Below are 27,476 nucleotides of genomic sequence, written 5' to 3'. Positions count from 1 at the left end.
CTCGCTTTCTTCCCTGAGCTGCATTAACCTCAAAGATAGACCAGGTTGCTTAGGAGTATTTTTTAATTCAAAACTTCTTGAGAGAATAAAATGCAAAAATTTATATTTTCTCAAAGAAAATTTCATTTTGATCCAGTTTTTACTTGGTTCTTCCTGAGAAAGCAACTCTCTGAGCTACACAGTTATGGAACATATCTCCAGAGAAATTGCGTATGTGACTAAATTCAGCCATTCTATCCCCTTATTGCTAGAAGAAAACAAGCTAGGCTCTTATTTACATGACTCACATTCACAAGTGTTTGTAGTGAGTGCATCACATCACTGAAATGGGAGAAAGAGACACATTGCATTCTAGTGGCTCTGTGTGGTAAAATGCTTGTGAGTATGAGAATAGAACTCATAACCTGATAATTTTAATAAGGATTTGCAGTGAGCTGCTTCAGAAAACAATGGAAAGGCAAATCTGGGTTAAATTAATCCATTTATCAGAAAAATAATTTTTGAGTCATTCAACTAACAGTGCTTTGTTTCTTATGCTAAAAAAAAGAGCAAAAAATAGCCTTTACAAATGAAGACAGGAGCTGGCCTAAAAAGCATAGAAGCAAAGTTCTCAATCCTCAAAATGTAAAAGCACCTTGCCACAGTATGCATCAGCCTCTTAAAACCAAGGGAGCTGCTTGTAATCAAAAGGTATACATGTGCTCAATTTCTCCAGGATAAAACATCAGCTGTTAACTCTTTCTGTCCTGCTTCTGACATACTCCACTACTGAAAAAACTCAAATTTAGGAGCTGTATAAAAGGAAGTGTCTGAAGTACCTTTAAAGAAAAGTCAAAATCATCTTTCATATTTCTCTGTTTTGTAAATACCTCCTTAAAACCAGCTTCTGCAGTGCTGCCATCAACTGCCTTCCTTTTTCCAACAACACTTAAGATGACTGGCTCCTTGTAGTTAATATGTTCTTAAAAACTATACAAAAGCATGCAGACTAACTGCTGCCTTCACCTTCTTCATGTCTGTCTGAACACTTGTGGCTTGTCTATCCTTATTTACCCTGAATGGTTTGTTCTCTGAAACTAAAATTGTCTTTTTTATAATCTCTATAGCAACTGGCACAAGACCTTACTCTTTAGCCCCTACTACTTCTCTTGAGCCAGAATCAGAGGCTGAAGGAGCTTCTGAATCTTTCACAGATGGGATGAAGGACTTTGAAGCAAGGTTGTTTCCCATAGGTGGTGAGGAGGGAGGGCAAAGAAAATGTGCTGCTCTAGGGTTTTCTGTCATTAGGGTGCAGTACTGGGCATGCACATCTTGAGAGGAAACAAATTCTCTAAGGTAAGAATGATGTTGAATGGTGGTCTAGACAAAAAGCTGGGAAATCTAAAAAGGGATTTCAAATGAGTAGCACATACGTTTAGCTGACATGATTAAAAGGCTCACTAAATTATCCTGGCTGTAATTATTAAAGGACAAAATCCTATAACTAATATATTCTCATTTTGAATATTAAAAGTGAGTAACTGATTCACACTTTTGATATTTACTATTAATTCCTTAAAAGAACTGTCCTAAGCATTTTACAGTCCTTTAAAACAAAGTAGAATATGCACTGTAGAAAGACCTTAATTGATCTTTACAGGGTATAAAGAGAGGGATGAAAATGGAGCACCAAGAGGAACCTTTTTCTTTCCTGAGATAAGAGTGAGGGCTTGCTCAGAGAGACCCAAAGGAAAGGGAAATAGGTGTGAGGGTGAGGTGATCTCCTCAGTGTGTAGCAGTCCCACACTGCCTACAGATCCCAGGATAAAGCACAAGTTCAGCATGGCAGTCCTCAGCTCTTGTCAGTTGTTTGTGCAGCTTTGCTGCTGTACTGAAATCCCCAAGGCACACTAAAAGTACTTCCAGCTTGCAGTTTTCTGTCATTTGAGAAGATGGCTCAAAAGCTCTATTTGACTCGAGGGATTGCTGTAGGTACAAAACAACAATAGCACTATCACTAAGCAGATGAAATAAGTGACCTATTTCATTACCTGCCTCTTTATGTATAAATATGAACAAGATTTGTTTTTTACCTGCCCAGGTAGTCATTTCACAATTTCAAGGTTTCACTTCATAGTTTTCAAACCCAACCATTCATCTTAATTGTTAAAAAAATTGATCTAAACTTTTGAATTTATATAATTTATATAATTACTGCAAAATGTTGCCTGCTCAGTGCCAATTAAAAAAAAAATATGTACCCATCCTAATTCTCATTTTTCTTTCAGCTGTGTATGTAGTATGAAAAATCCACACAGCAGTTCCAATTGGACACAGACTAGGACTATCCAGGGTCTGCAAGTCCCTATTTGCACTATCTCAAAACCTGTCAATATCACAATTATCATTTTCAGTTACCACCTCCACATACAAGGTCTACACTGTGAGGGACACAGCTCCCCATTTGTTTTGAGCAGAAGCACAGAGACACCTACTTTCATTCTACTTTTAAGAAGGCACAAAATATGAGTAGAGAGAGATTGCATAGTTATAATGTTTTTATTTCTTTAAAACTTGTGGTCTTCCTAAACCCAGACACCTGCCTACAGATCTTATCTGGCGGGACACAGAAAGAATTTCCAAATTTACCCTTTTTCAGTGATCTTGCTTTTTTTTTTTTAATTAGCCAACATTATCTGAGCAGGACATTATCTTTGTATGATGTGCACTTTCTGGTGCCAAATTAAAATGAGCAGTGCAAAAAAGGTATTTAGTAAAGTGGAAACATTAATATGTGTAAGAAAAAAGATGCCATCCTGAAAGATTAAACATAATGAAGGTAAAAAATGAACATGCATTTGGCCCAGGATAGTTTCTGCATCATGCTTCATGATTATATTATTTGTCTTGCTTCTAGTAAGTACTTGACATGCCTTAGAATATGAAAAAAAGGTCATGGTTAATATGATAAAACTAGTGGATCTCAATTGGTTTCATTTATTAGTGCTTACATATGTTGAACAAATATGAAATTATTCCCTGACCAAAAGGTCTGCCTTGTCTAACAAAGACCAGAAAATATATTTTTAAAATCTTATGTACAAGTTGTATTTCTATCTCATAGACCCTGTACATACTAAACCCAGAGTAGAAATAATTGGGAAAGAAACTTGGCACTATCATTAGCAAGGGTTTCAAAGTTTTGAACAACAATATGAGGAAATGAGCATAATGAAAGACCATAGGAGCTGAAATTGATGCCACCACAGGTGTTTGAAAACCAAATTGGGCTTGGCACAATGGGGTTACAGCTCCCATAGGCTGTGAGCTGACTGCATGCCACCTCAGCACGCTGCTAGGGTCACTAAGCAGCACACATGGGTCAGGGTGGTAGGTCTGCCATGGGAGCTCAATTCACTGACAGAGTGGACAGGAAAGGTAATTGCAATAGAAATATTTAATTATTTCTGTGAAGGTAGAAACTTCCATGCAGAGGACATGCACTTTTCTTGGTATAGCAGCTGTGTTATAGCCAGTCTTATTAAAAAAACACAGATTTATAACTCATATTTCAGAGGTAAGAGAACTAAAAATATTGAAAAGTAGTGCCAAAACTCTCCAGATTAAGCTCCTAGAATTTTGGACACTAAGCAGCCTGATTTCCAAAACTGCAAATTAGCCATCTACTTAGTTGTCTATATTCTGGGGTGCTCAACAAATTCCAAGATGCCCAAAAGCCATGCTGAGTACCCACCAGGTTTCACTCAGCCTGGGTGTTTGAGCAAACCCTGTTGGAGAGGATGGAAAGACACACTGCTGCATTTTGAAACGAATTTATTGACTGCAGAAGCAGCTGCCATTTTAAGCACATGTCAAAAACAGATCACCAGACGACTCATCACCTGTATAAGCTTTTAGAAAACATTTGTAAATGATAGTCATAATATTTGTGTGTAAGCCCCTTCCCCATAGTCATTCATTTTGGATGTCTTTGCTCTTTGCACAAGGTGTTGTTAAAGAGATCCTGAAGCAAGAACTATGTCACATGGAGTGTTTTATCAAAATTACATCAAAATTCTTCCCCATTGGTGGCCTGGAAAAGCATACTATATTCTCCTAGAAACAGATGATCTGCAAAGAGAGCAGAACTTCCAAATTCTTAATTAATTGACTACTTCAGCTAGCAACACGTGTGAGAGTGGAAGTCCTGCTGATAATAATGTACCTTTTTAGTCCTGAAAACAATGGAAAACAGGTCTCACTCATGTTTCCATCATCCTCCCCATAGGGCAAGAGAAATCCTTCTCACCCCCTCTCCCCTGGCAGTGTAATGCCATGCAGGTCCTCCTTTGTATGGTTTTTTAAAAAAACATATAAATCTCTTTGTTCCCAAGCCCCCAGTACTGAGGGATCTGTTCAGTATTGTCTCTACACTGCAGGATATTTGTAGCTGTTTCATAAACCAAGTTTAGAGCCCTGATGTTCCCAGTAATCAAGCTGTACTAAATGGAGTTGAATTTCAACAATTTGGGTCTTACTTTTGGGATGTTCAGTGGAGGAAGCTCGAGGCTGGTGTCCTCGACAGGACAGCTTGGTTGGGAGAGCTCTCAGAGGAACCAGCTTGCCCATAGGAACATCCTCATCCCTCCTGGAAGTATATTTGCTGGGCTGAGGCATCCCTGATTGCAGGAGACCTGCAGGACAGGCTTTGCTCATGCCTTTTCAGACCAGATGGTAAGATCAGAAATTCACCTAAAATAGTTCAACCACTAACATGCATTCAGTGCAGGGACCAGACTACAGCTCATCTGAACTTAAGCTGCCCTGAAATGTGCTGCAGATTAAGAATTCTAATAGAATAAACCTCTGCACTTATGCCTTAAGACAGATTTTGGCAAGCCATGGAGAGCAGTGGTCTCCATTAAATACAGGCATAAATAACTTTCACATGGCTTATGACAAAGTTAATGTAATGCTGTATACCAACAAGAAGTAAAATATATAGCTCTACGGTAAATCCTAATTCAGAAGAACCAGGTAACTTTATGATGGATGTGTGGGATACAACTCTAATTAAAGATACTATTTGGCAGACAGCTATAGGTAGGATTGGTAGGATTTCTTTTTTTTTTAAGCACTCTACCCAAGCCACACCAATTATAATTGGACAAATCTCTTTCCAAACAGCAATCCTAAAGTACTCTCAAGTTGAGCTGGGAGGTCACATTTTTCAGCAACTAATTACTGAACTAGGAGGAAAAGAAAAAAATATAAAACTCCTAAAAGAAAATCGAAAATATTTATTATATACTGTAACCAAGAACTGATAAAATAATTCTTTTCATAAATTTGTACACTTATGGTTGGAGAAAGCAGATGTGAGACGAAGGATCCCATAGTAATCTCTCAAGAAACACGTTGGGCTCCTTCTCCAAAAGGGACAAATTTTCATAGAAAAATGCATTGTTCAAAAATTTGTTCCAAAAGCTGCTCAAAAGTATCACTAGAATGTGTGTCAATATCAATATTCCATCATTTTTCAAATATCGTGGCATATTTCAGCTACAAGAAACATCACCAAGTCTGCTATTTCTCAGAAACAAGTCTGCATGAGCAGGCTGTAGCAGACTCCGAAGCATCCAATATGTATCCCAAGGGCAGCGCACGCAGGACTGTGAAGTGCACAGAGATGGGCTGAACCTGAAAGGGATAAATGTTATTTCTGCTGCGCTACGGTGCAGTGAAAGCGAGCGGCACCGGCAAAGTCATGAACTATTCACAGGGCTCCGATCAGCCACTCTGTAATGATGCCCAGGAAAGGTCAGGTTACATTAGAGCATCCATTCCGAGAGTCTTAAAAAGGAAGACGTTCTAAAAGCAAGATCAGCTACCAAAAACATCGGTACCGGGATCAGTTTCCCGGTGCACCGCGGGTACCGCTGCGGGAGCGCCGAGCGCTCCGCCGGGCGGGCGCGTCCTCAAGCCTCCGCCGCTCGGCAAAAGGCGACCTGCAGCAAAACGTGCCATTTTGTCCAAATGGCCGTGCCCCTTTCACTTCATGGCTAACATAACATCGAGGGGAATTTTCACGCCGAAGCGCCCTCAACAATCATTCACCGTCTCTTGACGGAAAGCCGGCGCTCCAGCGATTGGGGTTGCGCCCGGCGGTGGCAGCCCCTTCCCCTCGGCAGCTCGGGGGTCTCGGTCCCGCTGTGCGCCGCCAGCCGCGGGGCCCCGCCGCCCTCATGGCTGCCGCGGTACCTGTTGCGGCGCCGCGCCCTCGGGCCCCGCTCCCTCAGCAGCCCGCGGCGGGCGCGGCCCGGCCGGGCCCGGGCGTCCGGGGCGGGCAGAGGGGCGCCCGGGGCCGCGGCGCTCCGCTCCGCGCATGCGTCCCGCTCTCGGGAATTGTCTCTCCCCGTCGGTCCGCACCAAGTTCCAGTCCGCGGCTCGTCCCCCGTGAGGCGGCGGCCGGGATGGGGGCGGCTGCGAGGCGGGCCGGCCCGCGGGCGCTGCTGCTGCCGCTGGCGCTGGCCGTGGCGTGCGCGGCGCGCAGGTGAGCGCCGCCGGGCTGCGGACGGAGGCAGGGAGACAGGCAGGCGCGGAGCCGCCCGGCCGCCTCCTTAACCCGCTTGTGCTTCTTCCCGCAGCGCCGACGGGCCCAGCAACATGTCCTACGTGAAGGAGACTGTGGACAGGCTGCTCCAAGGCTACGACATCCGCCTCCGCCCGGACTTCGGAGGTGAGGCGCCCGCGGCCCCCCGACCCGCGCCCCGGCCCCTCCAGGTGCGCTAACGCCGCCTCCCGCTCCCCCCGCAGGTCCGCCCGTGGATGTGGGCATGCGGATAGAGATCGCCAGCATCGACGTGGTCTCGGAAGTCAACATGGTGAGTGACCCTCGGGCCGGACCCCACGGTGCCCCGCCCGTGTGGGCGCTGCCGCAGCCGCGGGAGCCGCGATGCCGGCGGCCGGGAGCCCGGCTGCGCGGGGATGCGCGTACCGAGCCACTGCGATTGCCACAAAATAACCGAGCACGTCGCAGTTGCTAGGAAAAGTTATTTGCGTTTTTGGGATGATGTTGGCATGCCTGTGGTGGCACTTCAGAAGAGCTCCCTGTCCCGGTCAGAATACCTACTGCAGGTTTGAGGTTCTGGGTCCCTCTTGCCCTGGTTTGCCCTTTGCGTAGTCAGCAGCTGCCGTCGGAAATGCTGGAGTTTCTTGAACTGTAGCAGCAGATGGCCAGATGTGGATGTCTTCATGTTAAATTATTTAAAGAGTTAGACAGTTCACTTTGCATGTAGTAGCCTTGAGTAAAAGGTGCAAAGAGAAAATAAGGACTTCTAGAAAATGCTCTCTTTCTTGTAGAAGGGAAAAAAACAACACTGCAGAGTAAGTACATAAGGATGCTTCCTGCTATCAAAATCAGAAGTCTCGTAGCTACAGGTGTGAAACATATTGCGTTTGATTTCAGTTCTCCTGCAGGAAGGAATGCTAATAGGCAAGCAGGTTTAAAGAGCAAAAATGTGACTTTAGTGCCTGCCTCATTTGACAGCCTTTTCCCAGAAGAAGACAATGAATCAGTTGCAAGTCTGAACGTTGTACAAAATCATGTTGAATTAGTCAGCATCATGGGCATTTTGCTCTCACTCTCTTTTCTTATGTTTGATCTCACTTGAAAATCTCAGTTGCTTTCTGTACATAAGGGAACACCTACTTAGTTAAAAGAAGCTTAGAAACCTTACATTTCCATCCTGATCAGCTGTTTATTTCACTGGGTGATATTTGCCTGTTTGAAGTAATTTATCCAAAGGTGGGGATTTCTTCCTTGGTATATTAGTTAATAGCTGCTATGCAAACAATCTCTTCATTGATTTTTTTTTGTTTTGTTTTCATTCTTAGTTTTTTTTCTGGTGTTTGTTATATGTATCAAGGGTTCTGTTTGTGCACTACTGTTTTATTTGCTTATGAATGAATATGCGTGGTAGAGTGGGGAGGAAACAGAATTTGTCGTGTTGTGTATAGCATACCAAGGTCTGCAGACAAAGACAACATTTTGCAAGTTTCAGCTCCTGGTCTTCCTGTTCCTGAGTTGTACTTTCAGGGAGAAGCATGGTGCATACCACACAGATAAGGCAGAGGAAACAGAACACAGATCTTATCAAAATAGTCAAAGAACAAATCTACTCCAACTCCAAGCTATTTCTGTGACACTGTAGTGGGATTGCTGCTTTCACATCTGGAAAAAGCCAAACGGAGCAAAACACAAAAACACCTGTTCTGAAAAGTCCAAAACTTATCTTGTAAAATCTCAACACCTGAAATACTGTTAATCTATAGGGGGTGGATGTGACAATTTCCAGTGGCAATCTCACAGGGTATTAATTGTCATTAATTGTCACCAGCTCACAGCATTTCTTGGTTGCCTCCTGTACCTATCAAAGCTTTCCTCTCTGTTCCAGCACTTGCACACCCTCTGAGAAAGAGAAGTTATATGCTAAATGGATTTTTTGTATAATCTCTGTGTGTAGGGGGCAGCTTGACTAAAACTGGTCAAAAAGTAAAAAATGTTTTCATTTCATAAAATGCCATATCTCACAGTGGAAGGAAGCAACTGGTCCCAGCTGTAGCTATAGCCATTCCTGAATGCAAAATATGGAGTCTCCATTCTGAATCAGTTGAAATGGGCTTTGATATCACAAGTGCTACCTGTACATACCCATATCTAGTGTTCTGTGTTGCAAGGTCTTTATTGTGTTGCTAGAGATTGTCTGCCTTGTTTTGGACAGTGATCAGTAATTTCATCCATCATTGCAAAAACAAGGTGGTTGATATCTTGGCATAATAAGAAAAGGTTTTTTACCTAGTAAAATGATGCTTTCTTCTGGTACTTTTTTTTTTCTGAGAAATCATAGCCTTGAGATGCTTAATGTTGCAGTCACATGTAAGTCATTAATCTTCTTTTCCTTTAAACTCTGTCTTATAGATTTTTTTTTAATTTATTTAGTAAGAACTACTGTTCTGTGGCTTCAGAGCCAGAAATGTTTTTCAGAAGATCCAAGTTTACAGTGTCCTCTGGCTATAGGGCAGTTTTGTTGCTGAAGGGATAGGAGAAAGGAGGGCAATACATCATATGAGGTCCTCCTGACAAGAGAGTCAGGTTGGATCCACCAGAGTTCAATCAGTCTCACCCTAGCAGTATTGGAGGGAATTGTCTTATCCCTTGGCTTTCCTCAGGAACATGAAAATGTATGTCTAGAGTGATAGAGGCACACATTTCCAGTCATGGTGCCCACAGAGTTAAATTTTGTGTTCCAGTCTCAATGCATAAATAAGAGTAAATATTATATATATATAGAGAGAGAGGGAGAGAGAGAGAGAGGAGGTGCTCTCCTTTGGTGTGTTGGGTGAGACATGGTCATGGCTGTAGACTGTCTGCCATGTCAACAGGGTGATTTGTGTTTCCAAGTACATCCAGTCCTCGGGTAAAAATTTGAGATATAGGCAATAGAATTATTTTGAATTCTGAAAGCACCAATAGTAGTAACTGTCTGTTCCAGCAGCTTGGCTGGTTGAAGTGGCTTGTGCTAATCTGTGAGACTATTGTAAGATACTTTACTCAGTTAATGAAGCAAGACTTGCGCAGTCTTGAAGTCAACTGTTCTAGTTTTTCTCCCTTACTACTCAGTCATCATCTCCTCAGCTCATTAAATAGCATTATTTTATACCTGCTTGGTAGTTCAATAATACTGTGGTGAGCTACCATACCAGCTTTTACAGAAAGATTAATTGAAATGCTCATTCTTAATGACTCTCCCATTTGACATCAGATATGTTGTCTTATGTTGATTTTTGCAGGTAATAATCTGAAGAGCTTGTCATACAACAAACAAGCAGGAGAAGTAGAATGTAAGCATCCTAGTGATCATTGCCTAGTTCTAACCATGCTTCCTCCCTAATGTACCATGAGATAAGTTTTAGTTTAGTTTTCCATCTGATTTTCACAGCCTTGCTGTGGTAAGTGCAAGCATTACCTTCCAAAGGCACATGGTGGCCTTTCTCCTTGTCTCAGTTAGTGACTGTTGAGCTAATTTTCATTCATGACAGAGCTCCATAAGTGTAATAGACTTTTACATGAATATAGAGTTCATTAAAACCATGCTATGACTAGATCTATTAAGCTGCTGTGATGTCTGGTTTACTCTGATGCCTTTATGTGGTTGGCAGAAGGTGCTGCTTGTACATCAAGAATAAACATGGGCAGAAGGATTGGCAGTAATTAGTGTCATGCTTCAGGGCAAGCAAACTGATAATGTATTTCTCTATCTACTAAGAAACAGTCGAGAGAAGTAACTGGACTCGAAAAAAATTGACATGCAGTACATGTTGTAATTTTCTCTAAAATATGTTCCTTACTGAAGTAAAGGTGGTCAAACCTTTACAATGGATAAAAGATGTCATGTACATGTCCTAAAGTTTTAAAAAATGTATATGATAAAGAACCTTTTATAGAGTAGTTAAAAAAGATACCAAAGAGGAAAGAAAAAAAAGGAAAAAATCCATTTATTTTATATTGGGAACACTGTTCCTGACCTACCATACTGATCTTACATTGATGGTGATGTGATTTCTGTGATCACAGACTGAAGGTTTTATGTCTCAGCAAAAAGAGGTAAATAAAATCATGGAAAGAATGTATAATTCTTTAGCTTCTCTAAAATTGTATTCAAGGCTCTTACATTTATCTGATCTCCCAAATAAGCCACAAATCTTGCGGGGATTAGTTTATTTAACATTCCAACCTGTTGGGTAACGTCTTTTTGCCCCAGAAAGAATTTATATAGCTTAAACCACTGACTTTTTGTATACTTTTTGTAAAGTGGATAATTAAATAAGCCAACTGCATAAACATATATGTCTTTATTATGTAGATATATATATGTATATAGTTTTCCAGTTTGCCACAGAAGCATCCAGGGCCTAGAAGAGCAAAGGCCTTCCCCTTACTTTAGGGTTGATGTTAGCCCAGGTGGCTGTGGCATCCTACAGTGGTAGGTGTTTAGCCAAGACAATCTGAATCTGTGGGCTTTAACACCTGAGCTGGGTAATGCTTAGAACCGAGGCACTGAAAGTTTGACCATTACTCCTGGCAGGCCACTGCTCGTGCATTAGATCCCAACTCCAGAAATGGTAGAAGGACTTTACATACATGGATGGAGGTTACCTTAAGACACTTTTTGCAGATTGAGAAAGACTTAAGCTGTGTTTACTGGAGTAGCCAGAATTTCACACATCTTATTCCTCCTTCCTGTCTCAATTAGGTATCTGAGAATTTAGCATGGTGGCTGTTGTCAGTCTCAACATAGGAGATAAATCCTGGGAACCAAATTGGCATTATGAGCCCCATCTCATACTCTTTGCATCACAATAGCCAAGTCTCATTTTTTGTAATCGTAAGTCTGGTTTATATAGAACTAAAATGTCAAAAATTCCTTTAGCCCCAGCCATTGCGGAAATAAAAATGATAATAAATGGTCCTTGGTCTAAATATATTTACCAGAAGATGTTCATATTAAACTAATTAGATTACACTAATTTTTTTTTTCTGAAAAGTCATAAAGCCTAATAATTATTAATGAAAATTTACTTAGCTGTAGTGCAGAAGAAGAAAGGAGAAATACTTTTTTGTTATATAGCAACTGTCCTAAAGAGCATGAAGGAGATGCAGAGACACTTCAATATTAATAAGAATGTTCAGTAACTGATTTTATTTTTTTTCAGCAAATATGGAAAAACTAATCAAGTAATAATACATAAAGGCCAGATCATTTCATCACTGTCTATTCCAAACAGGAGTAATTATATTAGAGAGTGAAATGTGGAATGAATGTAGAAATGGGCAGCTTGAGGTTAAATGACTGGGTCACTGTTCATGGATGTTTTGTTGGATTGTTTTTGATTTGACAAGAATAAGCATTTATTCAACAAAATTGATAAACAGGCAAAACTTATAAAGCAATAATGTGAATGTTGTCTCATAAGATCCAGAAATCTGATATATCTTAATTTTTTAAACCTTGAACAAAATTGAGACCAGCTTCAGGGTTGATATAAGCTGTAGTCCACATTTTCCTTTAGGCTGACAGGTACAATACTTTTCTGATTTCAAGGCTTAGACAAACTAGCTGTGAATGCCCTTTAGAAAATATGTATTTTTTTTGTCTAATGTTAAACTCACAGTTCCCCACAAATGCAACTCTCCTGACTCCCACAACAGAGAGTTAATCATATCGTAATGGTGCCTATGAAATTAAAGGGGTGACACCCTCTCCTTTAGTAGTGGAACCTTTAGCACCCAGTTTGAGGTCTGTAGGATTTCACTGAATAAGAGGTATGCCTGTAAAGAGATAGGCTTTTTAGTTGTGTAGAAGGGAAAGTGAAAGGATTTCCTTGGCACTGCCTGTTTAGTGTATGTGCATCAAATAACATGACTGCTGTGACTGTGGAAACAACCAGCTGGGCATCTGTTAATGTGCACAAGTCCTACAGTTCAGTGGTACAAACCTTTGGAAACATTCACAGTGCCAAGTCGTTGTGTAGTAATGGAACACAAATTATTAACTCAAAAAGACCTATTCTCCTAAATTAACTTCTTTCTAAAAAATGAAAAATAAATCCATAAAATTAAATTTCATGTTTCTTTTCTTGTGTGCAGGACAGGACAAGTGGTTATTTAAAAGCTTTCACATTTTCCACAATTGCATTTCCCATTTACTTCTGATTTTGGATTTTACATCTGACTTCTGAAAGAGAGTATCAGAACCTTCCAAACTAAGAATTCTTCTTCTTGAATAAGGAAATTCAAGGTATGCATTTCAAATGCCTGCAAAACATAGTCTTTTTTTTTTTATAATCAGCTTTACTTTGTATTCTATTGCTTGAAAAGTTCCATACCTCCTCTAGGCCATAATAATTAATTATCTACCAACTGCAGCTCAGTACAGACCTGAAGCTGAAGCTGTGCAACCAAGAGAGGGAACACTCACACCACTAGTTCACCCTGAGGTTGGAAAAGGGGGAGAACCTCAGTGGAGGAACAGTGACAACCTGAAAAGCTATTACCAGAAAGACCTGTTCCTGTTCACAGGATGCCAGGTATTCTGTGACAGCAGTTCAAACTGTTAAATCAAACTCAGAGATTGGCTTTATTTAGAGGTATCCCCAACCGATGTGTTTTGTTGATCACTGTATTCTAAACAGCAGCTGCTTGGGAGAATTCTCGGTAGTTTTTTCTCTCCCATCCATCTTGAGTGTGCTGGACTTTAAGCATCAGTAAAGGCCAAAAAAATAACTATAAGGTCTTCTGGCAGATGTTGACAAGTAGCCAAGATGGCCACTGGAAAGATTTTATACTTTAATGCTCTTTGAGACTCCTTATTTTCTTCTAGAAAGAGAACCCAGAATCTCAAGGTATGCACTTTTCATGCTTGTAGAATTCTCTCACATAAAAAATCCCTGTAACTCTGGCAGTGCTCCAAAAAACATATTAAAATGAAATTATTTCCACCCCAAAGACTAAACTACTGCAAATATGCTCACAAGGAAATTGGTCGTAGGAGTCACTGAATAATCTAGCAGAATAACACCAGATAATGCAGTTGATTCTTTCTTTAAGCAACAACTGTGTTAAGGTTTACGTGGGATGGAAAATGTAGATCAGATTTCTTGCCTATCAACTTTTACAATAACCTTGCAAGGTTAAATGGTTGCTTTTGTCCAAAGCAGTGTCACACTGAGGTTGACTTCATCCCCTGTTGGGGCAAATCCTTAATGGTTTATGTCATGAACTAAGGAAAGGTAATTTAAAAGATTCAAGACAGCTTCTAGAAAGCTGTATTATTACTCAGACATCCACCTTATAACAAGATTGACTTGTATGGTTTTAAATGCTCACATTACAGTACATAGTTTCAAAGCATAGATTAATGATTTCAGACTGCCAAACTTAATTAAAGGTTGGAATAAATGTTCTCCATTAAAACTCATCAATCCATTTGACTGAGATGGAAGAATTTCAGTCATGTCTTTTTTAATTGCCTGTAGAAAGAACTGAAGAGTTAGCAAAGTTAAAACTGTTGAAACACATAAACGGTGTCTAAATATTATGCAGGATCTTAATCATATTAAAAGAGGAATCAAGTTAATTTTGTAGCATAATTTTAACCTAAAGAGCCTCGTAAGTGTAACTGAAGTAACATGAATAGAAGTCAATGGCATGTAGATGTGTTTGTGCTTGTGTACAAAGGTACACAAGCAGGTAAGGAGCTTCTGTAAGCACTAATTACTGCAGTGCACTGCTGTCCCATCCAAATGGCCTAGATGCTGATAGTCCCATGTTTTCAATTAATATGCTCATGGATAAAATTTCTTACACCACTAAAATGCAGTACATAATATCTCCACCAGCTCAACAGTTTACTCAGCAGCTTGCAGGAGCAGTTCAGCTCTCCAGTTTACATAATTTTAAAACCTTTGTTTCTTTTTAATTTTCTGTGTTGTTGCTCTTCAACAGCATGAGAGAGTAACCGAGACTGGAATTATACCCTCCCGTCCTGTGTTCTTCGTTATGATTTATCCTTTCCTTAATCAGTGTTTTTTTGTAAACTATTAACTGATCAAAATAATACACTGGTCAAGGAGGGAAATGGATGAGGTTTGGAGGTTTCATTCACATTAGCACATTTCATAGGCAGTGCAGTTTTGTCACTAATTTCCTATGAAGGGAACAAAACATGCGATTGACGGCCACCTGTAAATTCTGAAGTTAAATATTAATCTGCAGATGATTCTGACATATTACTCAGGCAAGCTTATTACCTGGGCTTATTGTGGAACCTCATGGTTTCAATGACTTTTGCACAGTTGCTGTTTGAAAATCCAGGCAACAGGTGCTCAGGATCATAGAGAACAAGTAAGTGGAAGCGGTGTTGCTGAGGACAACCTGTTGTGCCAGGGAACAGCATCAGGGCCTGACTGGGCAGGAAAGGACTGCTGGCTCAGCAGGGACCCTCTGATCTCACTGCTGCTCTGCAGGGCCCATCAGGTCAAGCTGCTGTCGTGACAGATGGCTAATTCTTTTCAACAGATTTGAAACAGCAGTGCTGTGGTAGATTATTTTTTATAGTTTTATATTTTTTCTATTTAGAACCTTTTACAATGCAGGCAACATTTTTTATGAATTGCATAGTTGTTGTTTTTTTTTTTCCAAGGATGTTTGTGGGGCTAGAAGGAGCTTGCAATAAAGCAATTGTTGTGCTGTTTTTTTCCTCATCTAAGTGATTACAGTAATGAAGAATTCAGCACAGTGTTATGGAAAGGAATTTAAAAATATGGAGCTCTGTACTTAAAACATTATGAATCTGTTAAACTCATTAGTATGCATAATTTTGCAATTTTTAGTCAAAAAAAATGGAAAGTCAGTATTTCGTGTAACTTCCAGTAAAGAGAAGTGATCAGTACAACATGTTGCAATATTCAAGAACTCTGGAGCAAGAAGCTGGACAAACTTTATGCAACAGCAAGCCAAATGCAATTTTGAACCAATACACTTTGGTTGAAATACTTTATTAGCTAAGGTTTATATTTATCTGTGTGCTCTTGAGTCAAGAAAAATATATTTGCCATCTTGGTAGGGGAAAAGATTGATCCCATTTATTAGCTGTTCTTCCACTTCAGAATATCAGCTCCAAATGGCTTCTCTGGAGTACGTGGAGCATTGACGTGCTCGGCTCATCTTGTTCATTGGTTAGGTTCCTCTGAAAATCAGTGAAGTTGCATCAGTAATGAGTCAAACAAACCTTACTTAAGGTGATTGTACTTTCCTGCAGTAACTGCATTTTCTTGGAAAAAAATTTGCCAGTAATGTGTAAACTCAAGACAAACTGCTCTGAACACACAGACATCAAGAAAAAACTTTTCAAAATGTTTAATTGTTATGGTGATGCCTCTGAGAAGCAAAATGCAAAAAAGAATGAAAATGAGCAATTGAGAAAAAAACAAGTCTGTTACCCTCATGGGAATATATTTTCTGTCATTGCAGAGTCTTGGTTTGCAGACAGCTTGGTTTTCCTTGAAGCATTTTTACTATTTTCCTGCTGCTGTATTCATGCATCGTAGCTTAGTGTTTAAAGTAAGGGTTGGAGCAATCCTTAGTATCAACACAGGCTGGGGGATGAACAGATCAAGAGCAGCCTTGTTGAGAAGGGTTTGGGGGTGCTGTTGGGTGACAGGCTGGACTTGACCCAGCCATGTGCACTCACAGCCCAGAAAGCCAGATGTGTCCTGGGCTGCATCCAGAGCAGTGTGGGCAGCAGGGGAGGGAGAGGATTCTGCCCCTCTGCTCTGCTCTGCTCTGGTGAGACCCCACCTGGGGTGTTGTGTCCAGCTCTGGGGTCCCCAGCGCAGGAAGAACATGAACTCGTTGAAGCAAGTCCAGAGGAGGTCGCCAAGATGGTTAGAGGGATGGAGCAGTTCTTATATGAAGAATTGGGATTTTTCAGCCTGGAGAAGACACCATGGGTAACCTAATTGCAGCCTCCAGTCGCTAAAGCAGCCTACAAGAAAGATGGAGGGGACTTTTTACAAAGGCATGTAGTGACAGGACAATGGTTGATGGCTTTAAACAAAAAGATAATAGGTTTAGATTAGATATTAGAAAGACATTCTTTCCTGTGAGGGTGGTGAGGCACTGGAACAGGTGCCCAGAAGTTGTGGCTGCCCCATCCCTGGAAGTGTCCAAGGCCAGGTTGGATGGGGCTCTGAGCACCCTGGTCTAGTGAAGGCTGTCCCTGTCTGTGGCAGGGAGGTTGGAGCTAGGTGATGTTGTCCCTTCCACCCATAACCATTCTATGATGGTATAATTTAAACATTGGTATAAGAAGCTATCAGGTCTTTCCAAGAGTAATCTGAGACCTCAGTCTCCTTAGTCTATGCTGAGCCAGATCCAGTGAAAACAAAATGAACATAAACAACTACCTATGCATCTTCTTTTTTATTATTCACACCCACAACCACATTATCAGAATGGCATGCAAGTTTTAGAAGTCACAAGTGGAAATCTCTTCTGTTCTTTGTAGGTACCTTTGATTTTATTTGCATATTTGAGTTTAAAATAAAGAAATCAAAATAGATCCATAATAGGAGCTTTGAATTTTTACTGAAATTGGGGAAATATGTGGGTGTTAATGCCTTTTCCTCCTGGTAATCACAACAATCATTGTAGTAGCAGAACAAAGCTGTGAGTGGAGGTCCTTATTCCAAAGAAAAGGGCAGTAATTCAGGTGGCTTGGGTCATGCTCAGAAGGTGTTTTGGAGGCCAGTGTCTTAGATTTCACTCTTGCGTTCAGCAGGAGATCAGTGCCTACAGGGGTTATATGTTGTTTGCTTTATGGAAGGAAAGAGTCTCAGGGGAGACATATCAAGTGGAACCAAACTGTACATTTCTGTCCTTACATGGATTTTTTTTGATTGGTTTGTTTCATTTCTCTGAACCTCAGTTGCTTCTCTTTTAAGATTTCTACCTTTCAGGGATACTATGGGAATTAAATGCATTGTATGAGCATTCATTTGAACAGTGAGCAAGTTTCTGCACACTCAGGTGGAAAGAAAAGGCATACAGCCTACAGCTAAAAAAGAATATATCCCCTGTGACCAGTTATTTCAACACAGCATCATGGCTTGTGACCCAGCTGGTCTGTTCCTACATCTCTACAACAATACTCCTGCAGTCCTGACAGGAATTTATTTCTTACTTACCTAGTGAGCAATCCCAAGAAAGCACAAGATGTTGCATAGTAATTACATTTTCCCCAGTGGTATTGCTGAATGACATATTGTGATATATCAAGAGGCAACTGTGAATTTAACTTCACTCATCACAGTACTCTGCCCAGTACAGTAGGTTTCCAGATGAACACAGTGAATGTAAGAATAAAGAGAAGTTTCTGAATACCACACAGCATCATGCATACTTTGTCAGCATTAGCTTTCAAAGCACGTACGATTCTGTGCTGCCTTGGGGAGTCTTCGTGTATTCATTATTTATTTAGCTTACATATTCACTCTAATATTTAAGAATATATTGTTTGCAGATGGTTTCACAGGAGAAGATGATAATGATAGTCATTTGTCAGAAGAATCAGACATCAAAATATGAAGCTTTCTCTTTCTTTCTGTTTAGTGTTTGATGCCACTAAATGCCTATTTCTTGTGATTAACAGAACAGGTAAGGAACTTGCATGATTATTCTGTTAGGAAGGCTATTTAACCTTACCTAATTTCAGGACATTATTTTCCCAGTTTTTGGAATGTGATAACAACATGCAAAAGCATAGGGTTTTGCTAATCATTAGGGAGGTGACAGTTTTTCAAATTTATCACTCAGTCCTCATATTGTGTTTTGCAAGATATTGCAAGGCTGGCATGTGAGGAGGAAGAAACAATAAAGACTTCCACAAATTCTGCTTTTTGTCCCACACACTTACCAGGGCAGTTAGAACGAGCAGAAATTCCCCTCTGTGGAAAGAACATTTTTCTTTAGGTATTTGTGAAAGAGTTTTAGTGCACCCTAACAGACAATAACCTTCATGCAAAATGTGTGGCTGACAACTGAAAATACTCTTCCCAGACCTCCATTCTTATTTCTAGAGTGGACACTTACTTCACTGGGTGCTCTGTCAGTGCCAGGCCCAATGTGCTTTTAGACAACTCTGCATTGCAGCTGCAGCCCTTTGGCCTCTTGTGTCTTGTGTTGGGAGTAGCACTTTCAAAGTCAGCTATCCCAGGGGTAAAAGAGTGTGGATACCTAGTTTTAGTTCCTGGGTAGATGAGGAGGGCAAGTACTTCAATTCTGAAATAGTGCTACTGACGTGCTGGAATGAGAATTGAGTGCAATAGTGCCAAATATCTTCAGCTGTTAGGAGTCTACTCACCAAAGAGGTAATGCAGGTTCCTTAAACTGACAAAGAGGAAAGTTTTCCTCCCTCGTCTAAATAATTTGCTTGAAGTATCCTAATCTCATTCTTTATTAATTCTGTCACACAAAGTCTATGCTGATATTTCTTTAAGGTTAGGAGGCTAAAGTTAGGCAGTATGAGACCTTGACAAAGATTTTTTTTCCCTGCTTTATAATATGCTACTCCTTAAATTCAAAGCAAGGAGCGCTTTTTCACTTAGCAATTCTTAGTCTCAGGATTCAAGCATTATCACATTACCAGACCAATTGCAGAAGTAACGTAAAGGCATCTGAAAACTGTATGGATATTAGTGTGGTTTGATGCATAAAATTGCTTCTTAGACTCATTCTTTTGGCCATGTCTCTATGAGAAAGACCAATCAAAGGCAACACAAGGTAATATGGCTGATAAGTGCCAATTGGAAATTTTTGTGCACTTGACAAGTCCCTATAACTGAGTGAACTGGTGTTATAGCTGCTTAAAGATAATGAATGAGTGACAGGACCCAAGAATGACAAGATAATTAGGTCCCTGTCAAAACCTGATACATTTATTAAGAGTAAAGTGTGAAATGAGAGAAGTTATCTAACTCCGTCCATACACTAAGTGAGGAAGATCCTACCTTTCATTGTGTATTTACTGTTCTTACTGCAAGCCAGTCTGAAATCAGAACATGGTTGAGCAGTCCTTCCCTATCTCAGTCAGGGTGCTCTCCTTGACTCCAAGACATTATTTCTCATGTGTTTATTTTATGACTTTTGTATCACATATAAACATCTGTGCCTTTCACAAAAGGAAAGCAGTCATTTTTTCTCCTTTGTTTTACATTCATTAGTGCTTTTTTCCCCTCAAGTTTTTTTCTCTGATATGGTATCTTTAAAATCAATGGTCATTACTTTCAAGTTAATAAAACAGCACATCATATGCCATTGCAAGTACCAGCCTATGTAAGGATCTGCCTTAGGCAGTCTGGAAGGCCATGCTTGGCTCTGTTCCTGCTTCCTAGGTATATTTTCAGATGTTGCTGAGCAAACTTAACAACTGATGTGTAAAGCCATTACACATCATAAGAGTAGTCCATTTTGGAGTTGTACTTCTCACTACAAATTGACATTAGATCAGAGCTCCTGTTCACCAGTACTATTGTAAGTTGGCAGTAACTAGTCTGTATTGGATGAGTCATATTCAGATGAAAGAAAGAGGACAAGCAGACAAAGTGTAGTTTCAAAAGCGAACTTCTGTATATGTATGTATTCCAGAACAGAGTGTCTTTCAGATGTTGGACGGAAAGTAATTGCAATTCAATGTATCATTCCCAAACCTCCTCATTTCCCTGTAATTTTGTTCCTTACAGCAGAGCCGTACTGTTTTTTTTTATACTATAAATAATATTTTATTAATTCTGTTTTCATGCCTGTTCTTACATCTAAGCAATCTTACCTAAATATACCTGCAACCTGTTTATTTTAATACATGACTTCCTGCATTCACTCAACTTTCTGGTTGTCATCCTGGAAAACGATATATATTAAATTTGTTTGTGAAAAGAACTAGGAGTAAACAGGTTCAAGATACTTTGCTGGCATAAATTATTTCTCAACAAGTTCTTAGGTACTCTGACTGAATTAAGTTTTGAATCAACATCTTTGAGATAAGGATGTAGATAAAAAGCTTTGACTACTCAGCCTGGGCATTATTGCAGACCTGAAACTATCAAATTCCTGGAGAGAGTGTATTTTCCACAGTATGAATTCTAAAAGATAGGCAACTTCTATATTGCTTTCCACATCAGTGCCAAGAATGAATTTTCATGCAAGACTGAGTGAAAATATGTTACAATAAGATAAGTAAACACATTTTTTAGTGTCAGCAATCCAGCTTTTTTTCTCAGTGTTTGGTTTTCCATTAAATATGCAGCAGTAGGCTATCCGCAAATCTTTTTTTTTTTCATATTCAATATCTTCTGACACATGAGATATGCACAAAGGGGCAGCAAAGCTGAAAGGTCACACAGGGTGTCTGATTCATTGTCATAGATGTGAGCAACAGAGCACCTGTGTAGCAGATGTGAAGGGGGACTTCTGGTATCTTTTAGGAAGATACCCGGCTAGAGTTTACTTATGGAGCTGCTGAAATTAGCCTGCACTTTGAGAGTCATTTAGATGGCATTCCATGGTTTTTGTCTGGTTCCAGGGAGAGCATTGACGTTTTGAAATGGCACTGGAAGCAAGAAAAGCAAATAGTGTATGAGCCTTCAGTGCAGACAGTGAGGCATACCTTAGATCCAGGTCAAGAACACTGCTTGAAAAGAAACAAAACCATAATAGTCATCTTCTCTCCTGCATGTTTCTGAGTTTGGTGAGAGTGTGCAGTATGTTTCCCTGAAGTGGATTCTATCATCAAGCTAGGGTATGTTTCTCACCTTAGCAGGGAGTGATTAATACCTTGATAGCAGACATGGGCAATTTCTCAGTTTCTTTGTAGTCGTGATACACCCAGACAGTCTTACTGACAATTTGAGTTCAGAGTCAAGTGATAAAAGTGTATCAGAGGATCAGTGAAATGTATTTCAGAAAGGATCAGCAGGAAGAAATATGTAAATAATATGATAATAATGTACCTAAAGTATGCCAGACTGAAATATAAATACTAGATGGTGTATTGTATATAATCTGTCATAGTACAATCAAATTTTTTAAAATAACTTCATTTTTCATTAAAGATGGTGTCTGAGCAATGAAATATCTCAGAAGAGATTAAACATTAAAAATTAAATACCAAACAATTGGTTTTTTGTCTGTCTGTTAACAGATTAAATCTCTACTATCTAGATAACTGTAAGCATAATATAATCTAAAGAGAAATACAAAATGTAATTTAACTTTAATTTTTTTAATTTAATTTTATTTTATACCATGTTTTATTGTCTGTATTTAGCAGGATGGAAGAAGATGGCCAAGAAAATATCCTTTCCAAAGAGAGCTCTCTGCATTCTTCTGTCCCATGGCTCCTGTCTCTTGTCCTCATCCCTTGCTGTATCTCAAATGATAAAAAGCCAGAACTGGTGTTCTAGTGCTAGAGGTGTTTGCTCAGGTAGCTCCATAACTAGGGATTGGAGTAGGAGGATTTTGACCGAAGTATGGTGGGGGAAACGCTGTCTTGAAAAATGCTTCCTAAATTCCTATATTTATTTAGTGATTATCATTAACATAAAGGTCCACAAAAGGCTAGGGACTTGGTATTAACACTGGAAAATGGAATGGAATAATCTAAAGCATCACTTTACTCTTCATTGCTAAACAAACAGAACCAAAGAAAAATTCATAGAAATCTTCCCAAAGATGAGAAGCAATCCTGTAGTGCTCTACCATGATTGTGAACAGATATTATCATCTTTGGAACTGAAACAAATTCCCAGCTCTACTCTATGGCCTCCTTGCTCCAGAAAATATTTTGTAAACCAGACAGTACCAACAACTGAGAATGATATTAAACAGTGTTATGAAATTTACTCTTAGCTTTCTTGCTACTTCTACACAAAGATACAAATTTTTAAAAATAAAATCAAATATGACTCAGTTTCTGTCTCCCTTTAGGGTGTTCCATGGAAAATATCAATGGATTCCCTTGGTGAACTAAATGGTAAATGAAAACAGTGCAGAAATCCTAATTTTATCCTGAAGATTCTATAAACAGTTCTTCCTGTACCTGTGGCAGCCATTGTTTCTTTATGTTTCCCTGTTCCCAAATGGGTATTTCTGGTTTTCTTGTAGAATCCTTTGAAGTCTTCTTCATTTGAGATTTGCTGCTAACAAATTGTCAGTGTACAAAAATCTGTTGCAAAAAATACTCCAAACACCATTAATCTATCCCTTGCTTTCCACTACAAGTATTTGCATCTGTTGGAATACAAAAGTTGACAAGCAGCAGCAGAACTGTGTGTGTATACTGCACTCTCCAAGCAAAAAAAACTTTAAAAGTAAGATACTTGAAAAAACGTAACTTCCAAAAGAGGTATGAATGCCTGGCCACAGTTACTTAAACATTTACATAGTCAAAAGTATGAATCAGGCAAAGAAATGTTATCTGGTAACAAAAAACTGCTCAGGACAATGATCAAGGACATCATATATGAAGTTGTTAGGGATCATGTAAAAGGCAGTGGTGTTCTTCCCTGAACCAGGACTAGAAAGGAAAGCTGTCCTTAGGCTATGACCCTAGATAGTCTGATGCAGTTCCTAAGCCAGCTGGAGAGTTGCAGTTGTATTTTATGTAGCAATATTATTTTCTCTTGCTAAAGGCCTGAGCTTTTCAACATGACCAGTAATAGCAACATCCATCAGATTTATTACTACAGGATGGGATGATATTTTATGCTACTTCTGATTTCATTTTAAAAGAAGAATTACCTAAATTAATTTCACAGCATAAGAACTAGAGTCACAAAGAAGGATTTATTTTTCTGTATGATATATTTCTGCATCTGTATTTTCGTGTTTTATTAGGTGACTATGATTTGCTTCCAGTATTTTCAGATCATGGAGTAGTGTCTTTGAATGCTCATAATTCAAGTTCCTAATCACTTGAGAATTAATTTTTGCTCACACAGTTGAGAAAGAAGTGGTTAAGAGGATTATTTTATGAAAGAATATACCTACAAATATGCATTTTGAAATTCTTTTCCAACCTGTTGATCGTAAGCCTGAGACTTAAACTAACAACATCTACTGGACTTGCACACATTAGCAAAAAAATCCCACACCAAATGTGGTTTTATGGAGTCTCCAAGTCTTTGACCATTTTATCTTCTCTATAAGTTTCTGCAATCTGTAAACTGATTATAGAAAAGCAATTTTGTTTCCACTGAGTCTAACATGTTTGTCAAAGCAGTGATACAATTTGTTTCTGTGCTGGGCTTCAGAGACACAACTAGTTTTTTACTTTCTTTTCCATAATTCATCTATTCTTGAATGAAAACAACTGGAAGCAATATCAAGTAAAAATCCTTCCTACTGTTTGGTTCAGAATATCTGAATATACTGAAGAAAGTATAATAATGAAGACTGGAGGGAGGGGAGTGAAAGAGATTCAGAATTGCTTATCATTTTTGCCAATTTGGACATTTCAGAAATACTGGACTTCCCTAGCTCTACATTGCTGTAAATATTTTTGTTCCTTTTCCCATTATGTTGTTCTTGGTCAAACTGTAGGTTCATCCACTCCTTTTGCTCAGCTTGCATAAAACTCTGCTTCTCCATTACAGTGGTATTGGAAGATTAGTTGTGAAAAAGAAACAGAAGAAACATTTAACACTTCAGTTTTTAGGGCCATTCCATTAGTGATTGCCAGCAAGGCGAAGTATCATACAAATAAACACAAATAGCTTGTAAAGGAAAACTAAATAAAGAAATAAAATCCTATGACTGGTGGTTCCCCTTTGCTGTGCAGGATATTGTCTATCAGTAATCATTCAGAGTGCAGCCATGAAGTTCAGCATTTCCTCTGTGTTCAAATTGGAGGGATTTTCTAGCTGTCTGTAAATTTGCCATTTGGCAAAAAAACACCAGTGGATTATAGAATATCTGTACAGGTCTTCTCACAACCTGTGACATAGATCAAGCCTTCTAGCAAGCTTTTCTACATTAGCACCATCAGCATCTTTCAATACCATTGATAACCAATGATGTGATCATTAAAAGATACCTTTTAAAGGTATTGAAATAATTTATTAAAGGTGTCAGAGCATTTGAAATAGTTTCTTAAAAGATGTCAGAGAGTATGTGCTCCCTGTCTAACCACGTCTCTTTGGAGCAAGTAGGAATTGCTTTCTCCTCTCTTTTCAGTACGATTGTTCAAAATTTAGCACAAATAGTTGAATAATCAAAGCACACTGTTTCTCAACCAGTTTAAAGTCTCTAAATCTCTTCAGATGTAGTGTTTGGACTGTAGTCCAGACAGACAGTACGAATAGTGAAGACCAGTTCACAAATAGAAGGAGCTGTAATCAAGTTCCCAGTTCCATTCCCAAGCCCATTCTAGTGGTAACAGCCTCAGTAGGACTTAATTCTCCAACATAAGTCAGCAATAACTCCATTTGTACCAGGGGTTTATACCAACAACAGAGAAATCAGTATCAGGTTTAAGAACTACAGTGACAAAATACTGTGTTCTGTATAATTTCAGAGCATTTAAAATGCTGATGCTCTTTGATGATGCTGTTTTTATCAATACAGCTATGAAACACTAAGGAGAGCAAAAGAATACACACTTGGTATGCTTGAGCTACTCTTTTCATGGAAAGTTTTCTAAAGAAAATGGGACAAGGTCAGTACTTTAATATTCATAGCTCAGCTAAGATGTATGACAGTATATCAATATATTTGGGTAATGAAATTTATAATCTATTACTGAAAAAAAATAATTTCAGGTAAATAAGGTAAATATCTTAAAGCTTTAAAATGGCATTTGTTGAAAAGAGAAGGATTTTGTTAAAGAGAAGGATTATTTACAACAAAATCACATTAACCAATCAACTACATTTTTGAAAACCAATAAAAACTTCAAATGAAAACTTTATGACTCTCTGACTGAAAAAAAGAATCATACTGCCTTGACTAAAAAGAAAAGAGGCAAAAAGGAAGTGATTACTGGCTGAGAATTTATATTCCAAGTTTTATTTGGATGGTTGTATCAGATTCATTATATGTATGTATATGTATCAGATTCATTATGTTCACACTGCCAAGAATTACTCTAATGTAGTAGATGAGAATTTCTCTAATGTATTACTGTTGGCTGGAAGTAATTATTTCAATTCAAAGAACTAATGACATTTACTAATATTGCCATGCTGCTTTATTGCAGCTTTGAAAATAGATGGGCATACTGAGTGGTGTGACATTCTAAACAGACTAAATTTAGAGCCCTGTTCCCTGCTCTTTCCACTCTGTTTCATGAGACCAAATCTGAACAGCAGCACTTTGTGTCAGGCCTGCAGTGTGTGATAGAGTAGGTGGAATGGCACCTTGAATTAAACCAGAATCTACAGCATGCCTGGAGAATGTGAGGTATCCAAGACAATGATTGGTCACTCTGTCATGGAGTGTAAGATAATCATCCAGCTAATCCCTTTCCAGGGATATTCCATGTTATGCAGGATAACATGAAGATTCTAGTTTTAGTCTGGAAGCAGGGAAGCCAGATCTTGCAGCACTGTGCGCAAAATCATTAGTCCATACTCAGCAGGGATGATTAATTTAGCCTTGGCATCCAGAAATACAGCTGTATCATTTCTCTCTCAGTACAGACATGGGTCAGAAGCCATTTAGGTTGTCTGTACCAAGACTTGTGGCAGAAGAGTCACATGGATGAAATTAGAGCATGGGGTCAGCCTAAGCCAGACAGAAGTTTTCTTCCTAACTGATTGCTCATGGTGGGGCCTTGCAAACCAGATGATCCTCTTGTCACGGAGGAAAAAGGTACAGTACTGTTTTCTTTTCACTTGGCTGCCTTTGGGCAGTTGTGCAAAACACAATTTCTGTGTTCTGGAGTAACTGATTTCATGTCTCCCATAGTGGGTTTAGTACTGGCCAAACACCAGTGCACCCACTAGAATTATTTACTCATTTTCTGCTGTGAGATAAGGATTAGGAGGAGAGCAAAGCAGGCTCAAGGTTTTAAAGGGTATAAGAAAACTTTATTAACAGAATTAAAAGAAAAATAGTAAGAAATCAGAATAAGCTTTCAGAATACTTCTCCTCCTCCCAGCTTTTCTTTTTTTCCCTCACCAACAACGTAAAGAGACAAATTTGGTATTTTCAGTCAGTCTGCCACTCTTAAAATAATCTTTTTTCAGTCCACTTAGGGAGAGGATTGTCTCTTACCATGCCATGGAGACTTTTCCACAAGAAACAAATCTCTTGTGATTTTAATTTTCATGAGTAGCAGCCACCCAGAAATCTGAAATTGTGAGGTCCTTCCCATGGTTTTGGTAGTTTTCCCACAGCTACCACCATGGGTCATTTCAGCTTATTGGTGTGCAATTTTAAGGATGAGCCATTCTGGTATAGAAACAAAAGTTCTCATATCTGGGAACAGAGGTTTTCTTCTTCCATTCCTGGGGCAAGGTTTTTCATCTCACTCATTTCTCTCTTTTCAAGCTTCTCAATGGATCACAGCTATGTCAACATCTGCTTGCAGGTGCCTCTGCTCACATGTTTAGTTAGAATGCTACATCCCCCCAATGCATTCCATGGGTCACAGGGAAAAAAAAGTCTGATGCAGCAATTATATCTTCCCCATAGCCTTACAAGAGAATTTCAGCCCAAGACTAAGACATCTCCTCATTCTCCTCCCATCTGGGATTTGACTCCTTCTTTACTGACCCTGGTGTCTCCATGTTATTTTCTTTACGTGTCTTCACCCTTTCCTTTTTTCTCACTCGAGAGAGGATTATTGTCTGCAAGTTTCATGGGTGCACTGAAAGAGTTG

At 39.3% G+C, this 27,476-nt stretch overlaps 1 protein-coding gene and 1 long non-coding RNA gene across 6 annotated transcripts in view; both read left to right on the top strand.

Moving 5' to 3' along the window:
• The first annotated feature begins 5,480 nt into the window (after positions 1–5,480).
• GABRB1 (gamma-aminobutyric acid type A receptor subunit beta1) overlaps positions 5,481–27,476 on the top strand; it is a 127,281-nt gene continuing 105,285 nt past the window's right edge. For 2 of the 5 annotated variants that reach the window (XR_013182123.1, XR_013182122.1), the window contains exons 1-3: positions 5,481–6,532; positions 6,627–6,718; positions 6,796–6,863. Coding sequence is in view for 2 of the 5 variants with exons in the window: in XM_077177564.1 (XP_077033679.1) it covers positions 6,225–6,532; positions 6,627–6,718; positions 6,796–6,863 (468 nt within the window). In the remaining 3 variants the exon portion in view is untranslated. The remainder of the gene's footprint in view (positions 6,533–6,626; positions 6,719–6,795; positions 6,864–27,476) is intronic. The other 3 variants (XM_077177564.1, XR_013182125.1, XM_054633715.2) reach the window with 3 other exon arrangements.
• Positions 17,817–22,564, top strand: LOC143693972 (uncharacterized). The gene is made up of 2 exons (XR_013182126.1): positions 17,817–18,256; positions 21,924–22,564. It is a non-coding gene; the product is annotated as an uncharacterized LOC143693972 (long non-coding RNA).

Source organism: Agelaius phoeniceus, chromosome 4 (genome assembly GCF_051311805.1).
Source record: "Agelaius phoeniceus isolate bAgePho1 chromosome 4, bAgePho1.hap1, whole genome shotgun sequence".
Lineage (NCBI taxonomy): Eukaryota > Metazoa > Chordata > Aves > Passeriformes > Icteridae > Agelaius > Agelaius phoeniceus.
Note: the sequence above shows the minus strand (reverse complement) of the source record. Positions and strands in the feature narration are given on the sequence as shown.